Source organism: Myotis lucifugus, unplaced genomic scaffold (genome assembly GCF_000147115.1).
Source record: "Myotis lucifugus unplaced genomic scaffold, Myoluc2.0 scaffold_473, whole genome shotgun sequence".
Lineage (NCBI taxonomy): Eukaryota > Metazoa > Chordata > Mammalia > Chiroptera > Vespertilionidae > Myotis > Myotis lucifugus.
Window position 1 is genome coordinate 432,616 of NW_005871521.1, and position 16,746 is coordinate 449,361.

Below are 16,746 nucleotides of genomic sequence, written 5' to 3' on the forward strand. Positions count from 1 at the left end.
TGAGTGTTAGGTTGATTGAGTCTAATGAAATTTATTTACAACCAGTTGTATTTAAACTGACTGAGTGGCCACTTTTTAGGCCATTGAAATTCAGCATGTCTCATGAAATTAATTAATGCCTAAGGGAATCCTACATTGAATTATATGTTAGCAGCCAGATCTGTGAAGGGAATCCTCCCCCTTCATTCTAAGAACTTGCCCAGTGGGATCGATTCGATGCTGCGGGCGTGTGCGTCCTCTGTCTCCGTGCAGTGGTGTGGGTGAAGGCTGCTCCTGTGAAAGACAGTGACCTGGCAGCCAGTTCCTAGGAGATCTGCACGGCCCCAGGGCCATTATTTTTATTTTATTTTAATAAGGAGAATAAAAGCACTGCCTTGCGTATTAAGTCAGCTTATGAATGAAGAACCACTGAATGACTGCCGTCAGTTTATATAGCATGTATACCATGAATATAGCATGAAGAAGGGGACACTCTACAATGGTAGAATTATTGCTTCAGACATAAAGCATCCATGCTTTAGGTACCTAATTAGGCCTGTTCTACCTGTGTCTCAAGTTGTCAAAATATTACTGACATTTATGGAGGCAGGTGAGGAGGAAAGTGGGAGGTTTTCAGGCCGGCAGAACTGCAGGTCCAGGCAGACGGTGCCTGAAGTCAGAGCTGCCTGTGTCGGCGAAAGGAGCAGACTGGGTCTTGTCTCCTGAGAGAGATTTTGTCCTCTGTTCAGTTTTATATTTCGTGCCGGCTGCTGAGGGCCAGGAGCCCACAGGAGCAGGGGGAAGAGCAGGCAGGAAGAGACGCCACACGTGAATGTTGCTGCAAGTGCTCCTGGGCAGGCTTGCTCTGTGTTGTCGAGTTTCCGACGCTGTGAATGGGAGAGGGTGCAAAGCCTGAGAATTCTTTTTCTGAAATGTACTTTTAAAACAGGTTTTTCTGTTCTTCTTTCTCTTCCCTTTTTACTAGGAATTGAGCTGGATGACGATGGGTCTCTGGACGGAAGCAGTGACCTAACAATTAGAGGGCGCCTGCTGTCCCTGGTGGAGAAGGTGACGTCCCTGAAGAAGAAGCAAGCTGACAAGCCAGCGGAGAGTGACTCCGACAAGTCCTGTAAGCAGGGGGGGGAGGCGGAGGGGCCCCGCTGCTGACACTTACCCATCCTTTCAACGCGTCACACTGGAGAGCCAGGGAGAAACTGATTCTTGAGTAGATGCCTGTAGCCGCCAGAGGTGCTCAGCAGCATCAGACGATACTTGTAGAAACAGATGGAGAGAGAGCACATTATGGGGGGGTGGGGGGGGGTGGGCTCTGGGAGCACTAGAAGTTTAGGTGTTTGATTGGAGACTGTGAAGAGAAAGCAAAAAGGAGTAACTTAGCCTTCCTGTCTAAATACCATGCAGTTGATTTTCAAATCTTCTTATATCAAGTTAAACCTTTTCTTAAGGTTTCAACAGGTAGTGTCTGTAACTCTATTTCGGTCTGGTTCATGCATATTTTACTTAACTGCGGAGGAAGCTGCTACTCCTGAGTCAAGTCGGCACAGGGCAGTGAGTCTCAGACACACACTCGCCCAGAAGGCTCGGGAGTGGGTCTGTGACCCACCCTGACACCTCACTCCTTTTTGAAGACATTTTAAGTGACTATTGGGATCCAAATTTAAGTATAAATGTAACAACATGAGGTCACTGCTGCAAATGACTCAATGAGGAGACAACTGGGTAAACATCTCGCTCCTTGAATGCCCATGATTGACCTTTATAGGGACATGTGATGCCAGGTTTTCTGGGGAGAAGGTAATGGAACAAAGAGAATAAAAGTAAAAGTAATAGGACAACTCATATTAATGGTTGTATAGATTGCCAACAGTGGTTTTGAAAAAGTGGCTGCAATTTTGAAACAACTAAAACCCCTTCATTATAAGAGTAGTCCTTAAAGAAAAGTTTGTCAGTTTGTGTATTTCCATTCTTGCATGTCCTATAACTCATCTTTATTGTACTGTATGTATATGTGTATATATATGTATATATCCACATATATATATACACATACACACACACATATATACACATATATATTTAAATGAAGTTTATTTTCTTCTAAAACTATTCCTAAATATTCCGGTACAAATATAGATACGAGTTTGGGACTATGAAATATGCAGTTGAAATGCCCACTTTAATGTCGTCTCTTATTATTTTTCTTCTTTAAAAATATCAACAATGACCCCGCAGCCACTCTTCAGCAGCTGATCTCTGAGACGATGGTGCGGTGGGCTCAGGAGTCTGTCATCGAGGACCCCGAGCTGGTGAGGGCCATGTTCGTGCTGCTTCACCGGCAGTACGACGGCATCGGGGGGCTGGTCCAGGCCCTGCCCAAGACCTACACCATCAGCGCTGTCTCCGTGGAGGACACCATCAACCTGCTGGCCTCCCTGGGCCAGATCCGCTCTCTGCTGAGTGTGAGGATGGGCAGAGAAGAGGAGAAGCTCATGATTCGGGGACTAGGGTACCTTTAATCCTTACGGCCTTTTGTCTTACGTGTGTCTTCTTTCTGACTGATTATCCCAATACCAGAACAGTAGGTGCATTAATAAACATACACTCTTTAGATTGCATGATCATTAAGTTAGATTGTTTTTAGAGATGATGTTTTAAAGCTAAATAGGAAGGTTGCTCAATAATGAAACATGTCTAATTTTACAACTAGATGTAAAGATGGCTGTGATACAGAGCAAATACCTTTGAGTTTGTTTTTTAATTACTCAGAAATGTATAATCATATATAAAAATACAGGTTAATAAAAACACACTAAAATCCATGAGGAGATAAACACTCTCCAGCAGGAAACAATAAGAATGTTTGTCTGTATCTACTGGGCCGTGAAGGAAGAATGGCGAACTGCGAATTCAGCATCATAACTTGTGCTTCATGTAGATTTGGGGTTTAACCTTTGCACCTTATGCATAGTTTAAGGAACCCCAAGCTGAGAAATTAATGTAAAAATTGGCCCGGTGGTATGCTTTCTTAGCTCAAGTTCCTCTGAAATCTTGCAAGAAAAAACCTAAATAGTAAAAAAAAGTTAGCCCAAAATAAAAAACTGCAAACACATAGGAAACAATTCACCATAAATAAGGGTCTGCAATTACAATGAACTATGGAGTTAGAACACCTCCCCCAAGAACTTCAGATAATAGGATGTTGGAAAGAGAACCTAAAATCACTGTATGCAAAGGAATAAATGAAGTCTCTAAAAACAAGACTTGCAAAAAGTCCAGGACGGTTTGAGAAAGATCCAAATAAAATTTTAGAAATGAAAAATAGGAGAATTGATATAAAAAAACAGGTAATTGAATTACAGGTAAGCTATAGCTGAAGAGAAAATTAATGAATTAGATGATAGAGCTGAGGAAATTACTCAGCAATGCAGCACTGAGAGATAGAAAGTACAAAAGAGAAGTTGTGAGACCGAAGGGATAGTGAGAGGAGGTCCCGCATGTGCTGAAGGAGGTTGCTAGGAGACACAATGGGGGGACTAAAGGACGGATTGAAGAGCTATTGGCTTGAGTTTTTCAGAGTGGATGAAAGACGGGAATTCACAGATTCACAAAGCTCCAATAGTTCCACATCGACAGCTGGAGAGGCCATTTTAGAATAAAGTAGAGAGGAAAGCCAGAACACTTGCAAAGGAACGATGTTTAGAATTCTCAACGGCAGGACTGGAAAACGTGACTCAGTGTGGGATTGTCACCAGGGGAGGATCCCACACAATGAGCTCGTGCTTTGTGTGGCTTTGGAGAGGAAATTTACACCCATATTCAAGAGAGAGAGAAAAACAGGTATTTCAGAGTATTTCCTTACAGCCCCTCATTGAAAGGCCTTCTAAAGGCTGTACATTTGAGAAAGGAAAACGGAATTCAGAAAGAAGGAATGGGAGGCAATGTGTTTTAGTGAGTATGTTATTGGTGTGTACCTGCATAAGTCTAAGCAATCAGTAATTTGCATTAACTTGGGGATATGAAAATAAGAGGGAACTAACATACCAGAGAAAAAGGAAAGCTTAAATTAATCTATATGACGTTTACAAGAAAAATACTTTAACATAGGATGTAGGAATCTGGAATGTAGAATGTGAAAAAGTGATGTAGAAGACAAATATTTAGCAAAAAAAAAAGCTAATCTAGCTATATAAATATCAGATAAAAAATGAGATAATGAAGATGACTACTGACATGGATCAAATAGAATGCAAAAATAATAAAAAGGATTAAAGCAGATATACTCATAGATCAATAATTTATATAGGAATTTTTCTATAAACATTGAAACTGATTCATTTCTATACAAAAGAAGGTTGAACACATTTGGATATACATTAAATTAGGATGATGTGTCCAAAACTGTATTTCATATTAGTGAGTGTTTATATATTTAGTACATTTCTTGTAATTGAAAAGAATAGACAACTTGTTTACTATTTTTGGTAGGCTACCAATATTTTTGAGGAAAACTCAATTGCACTTATTAACTTTTGTGGCTTAACTATGATTGCTCTTACTTTTCCGTACATGCCTGTATTTCCAAAAGTTGATTAGATTTCAGATAAATATTTTATTGAAATTTTGCTCTGACCTGTGTTCCTTTGTAGGGACATTATGAATAATAAAGTGTTTTACCAGCACCCTAACCTCATGAGGGCACTGGGGATGCACGAGACAGTGATGGAGGTCATGGTGAACGTCCTTGGCGGTGGGGAGTCCAAGGTAAAGGAAAACCTTCGAATCTTGGGGTGGCGTTTATTGCACCTCCTTGAGTGCATGCATGTCCTAAACCTTCTCCGGAGGACTGTTTAAAAGACACCTTTTGGAAAACCTTACAGATTGAGAGTTGGATGTACTACTAGTGTTTTTTTGTCTTTAATATCTATAACAATTTTTATCCTATGCTGTGTGATTTGCTGTATCCTTAATTATTGTCATTTAAGGGATGTTTAGAAACTTTAAAAGTTAATACTGTACTGTTTATTTAAAATTTAGCACTATAAGTCAGTTTCTTCACGTTACGCGTCCATAGCACACACATGTCCTTGAGATCCAGCTGCTCCCCTTGCCAACCGGGGCTGCACTCAGTTCCCGGTCCAGACCAAGACTTGAGGTTGATGCTCTGGACTATTGGTTGTAAGACTCTAAAGTGAATTGTTAAGGGATTAAAATTTAAAATAAAGTTCTTTAGAACCAAATGAACAGAGTAATATATCAAATAACTTCAGATAAATTGGTATAATTTTATAATGTCTGATTTCCAAAATATATTCCAATAATTTTTGAAATTTCACTGTGTTTTTCAAAATATGGAAATGAGTCTATAATTCTCATGTCCAGTCACCATTTAGACAGACTTACAAAGATATTTATAAAATGCTGTGTTGAAGAAGGACCCCAGGCATCATCGAGCATCCTAGAACAGGGTTTGGCTCTCAAAGGACATGTGTCTGATGGGGTCCAGCTTCCAGGCAGGGTGCTCCTTAGAGCGGAGGAGTCCTGTGCCATCAGGAAACTGTGAATACCTGGAATTTTATTTTATTTTATTTTATTTTTAAATATATTTCTTTATTGATTTCAGAGAGGAAGGGAGAAGGAGAGAGAGAGAGAAACATCAATGATGAGAGAGAATCATTGATCGGCTGCCTCCTGCACACCCCTTACTGGGGATTGAGCCTGCAACCCAGGCATGTGCCCTTGGCTGGAATCGAACCTGGGACCCTTCAGTCCGCAGGCTGATGCTCTATCCACTGAGCCAAGCCGGCTAGGGCAATACCTGGAATTTTAACGATAGCCGCAGTGGCAGCACTGATGATCAGAACCTATGGTTCCAAATATCACACTGGGTGTTCTTCACAGACTGCCTCGTTTACATCTGCCTTTCTTGTCCAAAGGGAGCAGCATTATCCTCCTAATTCCAGGTTTACATAACCAAGTCAGTGAGCTTGCAGTTTTCCAAGGGGGCACAGCTGCTAGTGGGCAGGAGTCACACCGAGTCGGTCTGATTCCTAACCCGGGCTCATGCCTCCCTCGGGTTGGGCTGTAGATTACTTCCAAATCCAGCCATTGATGGTGATGAGGTTTCGACATCAGTGCCAGGCTTGCTTTTCTGGGGCTCAGGGACAGGTGGGTCAGAGTCTGGAAGTGGGAAGGTCTTCAGGCCAAGGCTCTGCAGACATGGGCACACACGGGTTAACAATGTGACTCAATTTTGTGAAGATGATTTGCTTTCACAGCTAATTAAATGCTCTTTGTGCAGGAGATCACTTTTCCCAAGATGGTAGCCAACTGTTGCCGTTTCCTCTGTTACTTCTGTCGGATAAGCCGGCAGAACCAAAAAGCTATGTTTGACCATCTCAGTTACTTATTGGAAAACAGCAGTGTTGGTCTAGGTAAGTAAGGGTTTGACTTTTACTTAAATTTTGTGATAAAAATAATATACATATTTCAATGTAATGTCAATGAACTCAGAGGAGTGCCATATGTATTGCACTTCGAAATTAAATTTTAAGTAAAAGTGTGTTCTACACGGAATTCATAGTTGCAGCCCAATCCAGGTTTTGTTTCCTCTTCGTTTGGATTAACAGCTTCGCCAGCGATGAGAGGTTCGACGCCCCTGGACGTGGCGGCGGCCTCGGTGATGGACAACAATGAGCTGGCCTTAGCGCTGCGCGAGCCGGACCTGGAGAAGGTAGGCGGCCTTCCTGCGCTGCGCAGGGTCAGCTCTGCTGGTTCACAACTCCTCCTCAAGATTATTTAAATACAGCTGCAACATAGTGACAGTTATGTTACTGTAATTATACATAAATGTGGCATGTAATATTATAAGTTATATAAGATGTTTGAGATAAGTTATTTCCTTTAACTACATGCATTTTTCTTTCTGAAAAAAGAATCAACTTACTCTGTCTGTGTTCCTGTCTGTTTTTGTCCTTTCATGATATCTGCTGTCACATTTGCTTTAATCACACAGTTTCTGCTTTTTAAATGTCAGAGACTGAGTTATGGGGCTGGAGGGGGGCCATTCTATCTTCATGCACCTGAGCGGCACCCATCTTCCTGTGTGGTGCTCTCCCCACACAGCCAAACCTGGGTCTCTTTAGCCTGATGAACTCTGCGGGCCTCATCCTGCTGACCCCCTGAGACTGCCCCCACCACGGGTCCATGCAACTCAGGCAGGAGGCGGCTGGCCTTGGTGCACCCGGGGACTTGTGCTGAGTGGCCTCAGACCCAGCACTGGCACCAAATTTGAATCTCTATCAACCTGGTGAACACCATGCGCCCCTACCTGGGGACTCACTGAGAACCTCCCTCATGCAACTTGCCTACTGCCCGGGGCTCGTCCAGTGACTGAGCCTAACAGGCAGCTGCCAGGCGGAGGTGGGTCTCAGGATGCCTTGGGCCTTTTGCTCACCTGCCCCCAGACTCAGTGTTGGGGGAAGCCAGCCTTGGTGCGCAGCTCGGATTACTCCACGCCACCCAGGCCCAGCATAGGCAGCCACAAGCTGCATGTCACTCGGTTGCTCCTGACAAGTAGCCCAAGGCTCTGAAAGGCAGCGTCTGACATTGACCTGCACTTGTCCCTCCCAAGAGGCGCCAGAACCAACACATCAGTGCAGGGCTGCAGACTACACCAGAGCACGACCTCTTTAGCTCCACAAGCGGCACACCCACAAGGAGATCCCGCAGGTACCAGACCCTGTGGAGGAATTTTGCTGCCAGGGGTCTGAGGATTAATTAGACTCTAGATCTAATATACACACTAATACCCACACAGCAGCTGGAACACTGTGGTCTGGATCAAAGAACCTTAAAAGCAGGGAGAAAAGCAGTTAGTTACAAGGGAGCACTCATACGACTGCCAGCTTTCTCAACAGAAACTGCAGGGCAGAAGGGAGTGGCAAGAAATATTCAAAGTGATGAATAGCAAGGACCTACAATCAAGAATACTCTACCCAGCAAAGCTCTCATTTAGAATTGAAGGTCAGATAAAGAGCTGCACAGACAAGAAAAAGCTGAAGGAGCTCATCACCACCAAACCAGTATTACATGAAATGTTGAAGGGTGTTCTTTAAGAAGAAGAAGGAGAAGAAAAAAGATCATAAATATGAATAATAAAATGGCAATAGATACACATCTATCAACAATTGAATCTAAAAATGAAAATAAATGAACAAGGAATCTAATGAACAAAATAAACTGATGAATAAAATAGAACCAGAGGCATGGAATGGAACAGGCAGACGAATCTCAGAGGGAAAGTGGGGGAGGGGGAGCAGGAAGAGATTAACCAAAGGTCTTATATTGCATACCAGAGGCCCGATGCACAAAATTCGTGCAAGGGTCTCGGCCCTCACAGCTGCAGCGGCTTGCCTCAGCCCTCGCAGCCCCAGCTTCGTCAGGAAGGTCATCAGGATGGTCGTCCAGAAAGACGTCTGGTCTAATTAGCATATTATGCTTTTATTATTATAGATATGCATTACCTATGGACACAATAGGGTGGTGAAGGCCTGGGACCGGGTAGGATCCCTGTGGAGGGGGACAATGGGGGGAAAGGGGGGTATCTGTAATACCCAACAATAAAGATTAAAAAACACACAAAAACTTTCAAAGCTGCATTTGTTACAAACCGCCCTTGGATGGCGTCTCCACAGTCTGGAGTATGCAGCTGACCTCTGACTTGACGCCCGAGGGCTCATGCTCTGCTCCTTGTCCTGTTGGCAGGTCGTCCGGTATTTGGCCGGCTGTGGACTGCAGAGCTGCCCGATGCTGGTGGCCAAGGGGTACCCAGACATCGGCTGGAACCCAGTCGAAGGGGAGAGATATCTCGACTTTCTCAGATTTGCTGTTTTCTGTAACGGTAGGACGGATGGCTTGTGGGGGCCTCTTCGCTCATTATTAAAACTGCATAGAAATAGTTATAAAATAGTGATATATGCCAGCATTTTCATGGGGGAGGTAAATATTAGAAAAGAAACAGAATATTTTATAATCAGATATTTATAGTAACAACTTATTTTATAATATGTGTTTTGATAGTGATGCTATACTTCATTATTAAATTAAAAACTTTCTGTACTTACATTCTTATAAATTTTTGTAATTGGATTCTATAAGGCCTAGGACTATGGCTTCAAGTTACAAATTAACAGTATATGCCTCCATAATGCTTTACTTTACATTGGAAATGTTAAAGTACAAGAACAGAAAATGGCAGTCTTGTACACATAAAACTAGCCATCTGAATGTAATTTGGCTTTACCATCATGTTTGTTGGTTTTAGTTATTACTTTTTTAATATAAATGAATGAATGTAACATCATTTGCTCAGAAGTCCGTGTGACCCCACTTGTGCCCGCAGGGGAGAGCGTGGAGGAGAACGCGAACGTGGTGGTGCGGCTGCTCATCCGCAGACCCGAGTGCTTCGGGCCCGCCCTGCGCGGCGAGGGTGGGAACGGGCTCCTCGCAGCCATGGAAGAGGCCATCAAAATCGCCGAGGACCCTTCTCGAGATGGCCCCTCCCAACCAGCGGGTCCAGCAAAACCCCGTAGGTCCAATACACACATTCTTAGGAGTAAATTTGTGCTACTTGACTTGAACTTTTACAAAATATAATTTGCAGTCTGTTAATTTCAATGTAACTGGGGATTTCTCCCCTTGGAGACCAAGTGTGTTAGATGTGGGAGAGGGATGGGGGCCTGCAGGACCAGGCTGAATGAACAGAGACCTGGGAAGATGTGGCTGTAGTGAGAAGCTTAGGTTGTGGGAGGTTGTCTCTCATCAGTTTCTCCCAGGGACTCGGGCAAATTTCCTTCTTACAGCGATCGCAGCGAGCCTCCACACCTGGAGTCAAGGTCAGAGGAAGCAGCTAGAATAAGTTTTCATGACAATAGTGAATGAGGGAGACCTTTAGGAAGATAATGGGGACTTAGTCCAGAAAAGGGGGTGTCATCATGCTAGGAGTGACCGAAGGGGCAGCGACCGCCTTCCATGTGTCCAGACGTGCAGGTTGTGAGTACTAACTTCAGCGATGGACGTACTTTAATCCTGGCTGCTGCTCCTGTTGTCTTACTCTGGGAGGTGGCAGTCCTGCTAGGCTCATGACCCCCACTCCTGGAGAAGAAACAACACAGGGCCTGTTGGAGGCAAGTTCAAGCACAGACGTGGTTCTGCCAACCCTGCTGCATGGACAGCCCGGCACAGAGTGCTGTCCACACCGTGGCTGGGCTCCAGACTGGGAGGTTCTGTACTTATCAGTCAGCCACAGAGGAACAAGGGAGTCCTCGGTTTCTCTAAGTAGCAGAAAGGACATCTAGAGATCTGGCCCCGCCCACACCAGTGGGTGTGCACTCGAGGGCCCTGGGAACAGCCTTGCACGCCAGGAAAGGTGTGGCCAGTGCAGCCTCGCTGTCCCGGGTCAGACCTCTGACGCAGCGGACACAGCGGACTCCTGAGCTGCCAAAGGAGGAAGGCCTTGGTCTCCAGGTCCATCAACATTTGTCTGTCCTCAGTGAGACAATGAAGTATTTGTTTTTCCCACAGAGCGGGAGGGGGACATGCCGGATTACTGGGAGTGGGTTGGTGGGTAAGAGATGAGTGGGTAACTGAGATCATGTTTATGAAGTTCTTCCTCTGGGGAAAACACTGTACTGGGCACCCTATGTATGTGACCTTATGGGACAGATCTTTGTCACCCTTTCTCTAAATGTGTCTGGTCACAAAAGCATTCTAAGTTTGCCAGGTCCTTCCATCTCTTCCCTTCCTTGTTAATGAGCTAGCTGCCACTACAAATTGAGCAGAATCATCAAATTAGCAGTTCTTTTTTTCTTCTTCTTCTTGAAAGGGCCTTAGTATTCACATTCCCACAAGTGTGTCCTTGGTGACAGAATCTCAAATCTGGTCTTGAAGGCATTGTCATTTTGCTTTAAAATGCCCAGCTGTAAATTAAACACAAGCATGAAAAGCACCAGAATGAATTACCTAGTGGCCCCTGTCCCCTGAGAACATGTAATAAACCAGAAATGTCACTTCATCCTCCTGTTTGATTTGTTTCTGTTTCCCTGGAATGATCCATGAAAGTGACACGGAGGAGGAGGACAACACCATCCACATGGGGAACGCCATCATGACCTTCTATGCGGCTTTGATCGACCTGTTAGGACGTTGTGCTCCTGAAATGCATGTAAGTTCCTGGGGCCCCAGAGCGGCACCCTGGCTCCTCTGTGTGAAGACACAGTAGCTGGTAGGGGTGTCCCCCAGCACCCAGACCAACGATCTTCATGCTCCTTAAGAATAACACTGCCGGCCACTGGCCTCGGCATAGTGTGCCGGCGTCAGAGGAGACTGTGGCAGGGAAATAGCATCTGTAAGCCCGAAACAACCGTTTCTGAGCCACGTCTAACTTTATGCATAGCTGTCAAAGCAAATCATTTCAGACATGATTTTGTACTTCAAGTTTGTAGGCAGAATTATAGCATTGATTTCACAGAGTGATTCTAATGTTCCTTGTTCTCTTCCTGCAGTTGATTCACGCCGGGAAGGGGGAAGCCATCAGGATCAGATCAATTTTGAGGTCCCTGATTCCCCTGGGAGATTTGGTGGGCGTGATCAGCATCACTTTCCAGATGCCTGCGATAGCCAAAGGTGAGGTCCCTCTGATTAGCTAAGGCCTGTCTGAAACCTTTAGAGTGCACTTGTTCTAGAACGGAGTGTGGCCATATAACAATGAAAGGGGGAGGGGCTCAGAGACCCGAAGGCAATATGTGGTCTCGGAAAGAGATGCTGCTCCCCCAGCTCTGGGCCCAGGAAGGCTGGACAAAGGTCCAGGGGGTGACTTCAGGTGGATGGATCCTGCAGGTCCCCAGGGTAAAGCCAATGCCCAGGCCTCCGCATGCCAGTTAGCAGAGGAGGCTGTTCATCGGGTTGTTGTCTGTGTTGGGGGAGCCAGTGAACAGATCTAGCGACCGTGCATCACTGAGCCCTGGGTCCCAGGTGGATGCTGCTGTCACTCCGTAAATGAATGAGTGTTTCAAACCCAAATCTTATCCTAGGATCTGTGAATGACTCACCTTTTCTTATTTTAGCCTCTGAGTTAGGCTCAACCATATGTCAAAATAATAGAACCTGGACGTTTAAATTTCGTATCATGTGCTTTTTAGGAGACTTGAACTGGAGTTTCATATAGGCTTTTAATAGAAAGTTATAGACACTGGCCAGGTAGCTCAGTTGATTAGAGCATCACCTGATATGCGAAGGTTGAGGGTTCCATCACAGGCCAGGGCTCATACGAGAATCAACCAATGACTGCATAAACAAGTGGAACAACAAATCAATGTTTCTCTCTCTCTCTCCCCCTTCCTCTCTCTCTCAAGTCAATAAGTAAAAATCTATTTTTTTAAAAAGAAAAAAAATTATACCACACTGATTTAACACTAGGGATTGGCCGGATTTTAAATCCAATTTTGCTTGGTTTAGAACTAAATTTGCAAATTAGTAGGTGTACAGCCTTAGTCTTTAATCTCATTTTCCTTAAAACATTGTTATTTGTTTATTTTCATGATGTAAATATCAAATTCATTCATTGACTATGAATAAAAACAAAAAAGTTGTGACTGTTCTTTGGGATGTTATGGTCATGTCTGTCATCTTTCCCTGGGTTCTTCTTGCTTCGACATTGCATCATCATTCAAGATTCCGTGATATTCTTTGTGGAATCTCGTGGTGTGTTAGAGCAGCAGTTGGCATAATCATCACATGGCCAAACAGAGAGGACATCATTTGCCCAGTAAATTAAGTTGACACATAATCCCATAATCCCTAATATTATGGTCCCCAACCTATGAATCTATGGAGTCATAGTAAAGGATTTAGTAATTTATATAGACATCAACACTGGTTGTTGATAGAGAAAATAATATAACGCTCAGATATGTTTTAAATGTTGTTAATTCTAATTACGTTCATGAAATATATTTCATTTGAAAGTCAAACTGGTTTCATAGGATTGTTTCATCATTTTGTAATTATCTACTCTACAAATATATAAATGTATCGAGAGTATCCCATTGTGGTTTAGTAAGTTTTATCAACGTGTAAAAGAGGCTCCTATTATTGAAAAAGTGAAACCTCATTTTATGTTTTAACTTTTCATGGTATTTACTCCTGGTTTTACAATGTGGATTTTGGATACCTTCTTTTTTTACTTCTCAGTATCTAGCAGAATGCTATGTCCTTATCACATTGTTAACAAATGGATATCCAAATAACATTGCCCTGACTGGGATTTAAATTGCACTATCATATGTCCTGAGCCAGTTCCCAGCATTAGCTTGTTCAACAGAATAACAGAAAACCATTCAGCAGACAACTTGGCTTAAAGCATGAGGGGGCTGGAAAGCAGACAGTTGTACTCTGTCTCTCGAATGGCATGACCACTGACTACGACCTGTCACCTTCTCTCTTTCAGATGGGAATGTGGTGGAGCCTGACATGTCTGCGGGGTTCTGCCCAGATCACAAGGCAGCCATGGTTTTGTTCCTTGACAGGGTCTATGGCATTGAGGTTCAGGATTTCCTCCTCCACCTCCTGGAGGTTGGCTTTCTGCCAGATCTCCGGGCTGCTGCTTCCTTAGACACGGTAATGACTTGAACTCCTGGCTTCCCGGATTGAGACTCTTCAGTCTCTGGCTTGTGATATTTTTTTTCATAGATAAATTTATTCATTTATTGTCACCAAATGTTTATTGAGCACCTATTATATTTTTAGGCAAGCAATGTATAAACAGATAATAAAATAGAGTATTTCCTCAAGGAATGCATTGAATAGTAGAGAAGACTCAGCCTCAAGAATAAGATAAGAATTCTAATCAGGTGCAAGGAAGACAATGAGAAACTCATCGGAAGCCTAATTTGGGAGGTCACTGTGGCTCCTGATAACCTCTAAGTTGACCTAAACAATTATTCTCAATAAATCAGTTAAAATATTAAGAAGGTTTAATGGACATTGCTGAGTCATGCGCTCATGATGTTATCCTGGTGTCTTCATGTTGACGTACAGATAGGTTAAGATATGCCCCATGTACACAGTGGCTCCATCAAGACTCTGTCATCATCAGTGTTAATTTGCTGTTGCTTGAAACTTTGTGGAATAAGCTGTAACTTATTGTCCATTAGTTTTCTAACACCTCCTTTCATTCTCAGCTAAATGGGTCTTCTGATTTCAGCAGGAAATAGATTGTTAGTTGACAATAGGGATTTCATTAATGCCATGAGAGGAGAATCATACAAATGAAACTTAAATTTTTTTTCTTTGGGTGTGTTCACATGAAATTCTGAGATAGCATAGTAATGATGCTGGTGGACATGAGCAGAAATAGAAACTATTAATAAGTAGAATTCAGAGAGAATGTATGAAGATGAAATATATTTTGATAATAAGCTCTTTTCTCTTTCTTCTCCTAGTAAAGTACTCACATTCTTTGATATCATTATTGTCTTTATCTTCCATTTCTCCTACTATTGATGTTTTGTTATAGAATATGAGCCTCTTGGCTCTTGGGCTCTCTGAGGAGATAGCACTTCATTTATTTTTATCTATTGATAAGCAATTGAAGTTGATTGTTTTTAGTGGTAAAAATCATATGAACCACATTTAAAGGTATACATTTTTACTTTTTTGTCACTTTTTAGATGGTGAAATTATATGTCAACCTGTTGATTCCCCAAACACAAATGACCTTCTCCTCTCCAATTCCTTTTCAGGCTGCTTTGAGTGCTACGGACATGGCCTTGGCCCTCAATCGGTACCTCTGCACGGCCGTGTTGCCTTTGTTAACAAGATGTGCTCCTCTTTTCGCTGGCACAGAGCACCACGCTTCCCTCATCGACTCGTTGCTTCATACCGTGTACAGACTTTCTAAGGGCTGCTCACTGACCAAAGCTCAGCGGGATTCCATAGAAGTTTGTTTGCTCTCTATTTGTGGGTGAGTGGGAAATAACGTTACCAAGTCTCTCCTTCTTTCAGAAAGAGAATTTATTACTATGTGGCCCTCTACAAGTTGTTATGAGTTTTGGAAACAACTTCTGTACCAAAAGATTAATTTCTAGTAGGTAGTCCTTGTACTAAGGTATGAGCTAAGTTTAGCAGTGTTCCCCCAAACCTCTCAAGGGTATCTAGCCATTGGATGTGATGTTGGACGAGTTGTGCTGTTCTGGATGGTAGTGGGCGAGGTGGTGGTGTAAGGAGTCCCTGGCCACTTTAGTGTAAGACTAATAGATTCTCCCCTTTTGATTCTTCCGGAATAGAAGAGAAAGAGGTCCTTACTAAATATGGAAAATGATTCGATATAATATTAAAGCATTACTTATGGGTGGCAGTGAGGAAGGCTAGCTCTTCCTCCAGCTGGAAAACCACTTCCTGTAGGTAGAGGTGTTCAAATGCCTTCCCTATGAAAACCAGAACCGTCTCCTCCCTCTGGAGTTCTGACGGTGAGAGGGACAACTTCTCAGGCCCCTAACGAGGATGGAGGCTCTTTCTCATTGGACAGGGGCTCCTGGAGGTGCAGGCTTGCAGCTGGTAGTACACTGCGAAGGGAAGGTTTCCACTCACAGTGGGGTGTAGGGGTTTGGAAGCCAGATGGGACTAGGGGAGGAGAAAAATTAGATCAGTTCTATCACTTCCCTGAGGCTAAAATTCTATAAAATGGAATCAAAATACGTAACTCACAGATTTGTCTACGTATTAAGTGGGTAGGAGCTTCAAGGTTGCCTGACATAGCCGAGGGCTGATGTCCGCCACGTCCACCTTTCCCATCATCCTCTGGCAGAACTTCAGTCTCGGCCCTTTCTCCCTCCTGCTCCTCACTCGCTCATCTTTCTGCTTCCCATCTGGTCACTGGAGACCCTTCCACTCATGGGAGTGAGGGAAGACACGTTACTAAGTCGTGTGAGGAAGGGAGGGAGCAAAGAAAAAGTGTGTCCTGTGGGGAAGAGGGATCAGTCTTCAGATCGGAGTGGAGACAAGGTGCAAATGGAACCTCTTACTCACTGTGCAACCATCGGTTAATCTTTGCATGGGAACACCTAAAATTAACATCCTCTGAAGAGAGGCATATTTAATTTAGTCTAATGAATTGTCTACTTAGTTTAGACCGTTTACTCCATTATTAAAATCAGCTTTGTTCCACCAGCCAACTGAGACCTTCTATGATGCAGCACTTACTCAGGAGATTCGTGTTTGACGTCCCGCTGTTAAATGAGCATGCAAAGATGCCCCTTAAGGTAAGGATGAGACACGGTCATAGTTACTTTACTGCCTGGTCCTCTGACTGTTTCTTGTTACAACCTGTATGTACGTCTCTTAGACACGTCATGTTTGATGTCTGATGTTGGAAGATTTCTTCCAGTTGATGAAATGGGCATGTAAGTATAGATCTGTGTGCCTCAACCTAAAATATAAGCAATAGAAGACCACAGAAATCCTAAGATTGATTTTTTATATGTCAGTGGAAATGGAAATCAGTGGGAACAAATGGGCCACAGGAAAAAGATGAGCCAAGAAATCCTCAGGCTGGAAACGTGGTGACAGGTCTGGCCTAGAACATCAGTAGCCTCAGGGATGAAGAGTGGCTTTGAAAATAGCGGTTCTAAGTTGGCAATCTAATGATGGTTTCCAGATGTCATGGCGTAAGGTTGGGAGGGAACCTTTCTGTAT

At 43.5% G+C, this 16,746-nt stretch overlaps 1 protein-coding gene across 1 annotated transcript in view; it reads left to right on the forward strand.

Moving 5' to 3' along the window:
* Positions 1-16,746, forward strand: part of RYR2 (ryanodine receptor 2) — a 169,795-nt gene that overhangs the window by 68,981 nt on the left and 84,068 nt on the right. The window contains 12 exon segments of the mRNA XM_023744551.1: positions 965-1,108; positions 2,230-2,503; positions 4,644-4,758; positions 6,296-6,428; positions 6,624-6,727; positions 8,761-8,896; positions 9,398-9,587; positions 11,116-11,218; positions 11,559-11,679; positions 13,502-13,671; positions 14,796-15,016; positions 16,223-16,313. Coding sequence (XP_023600319.1) covers positions 965-1,108; positions 2,230-2,503; positions 4,644-4,758; positions 6,296-6,428; positions 6,624-6,727; positions 8,761-8,896; positions 9,398-9,587; positions 11,116-11,218; positions 11,559-11,679; positions 13,502-13,671; positions 14,796-15,016; positions 16,223-16,313 — 1,802 coding nt within the window.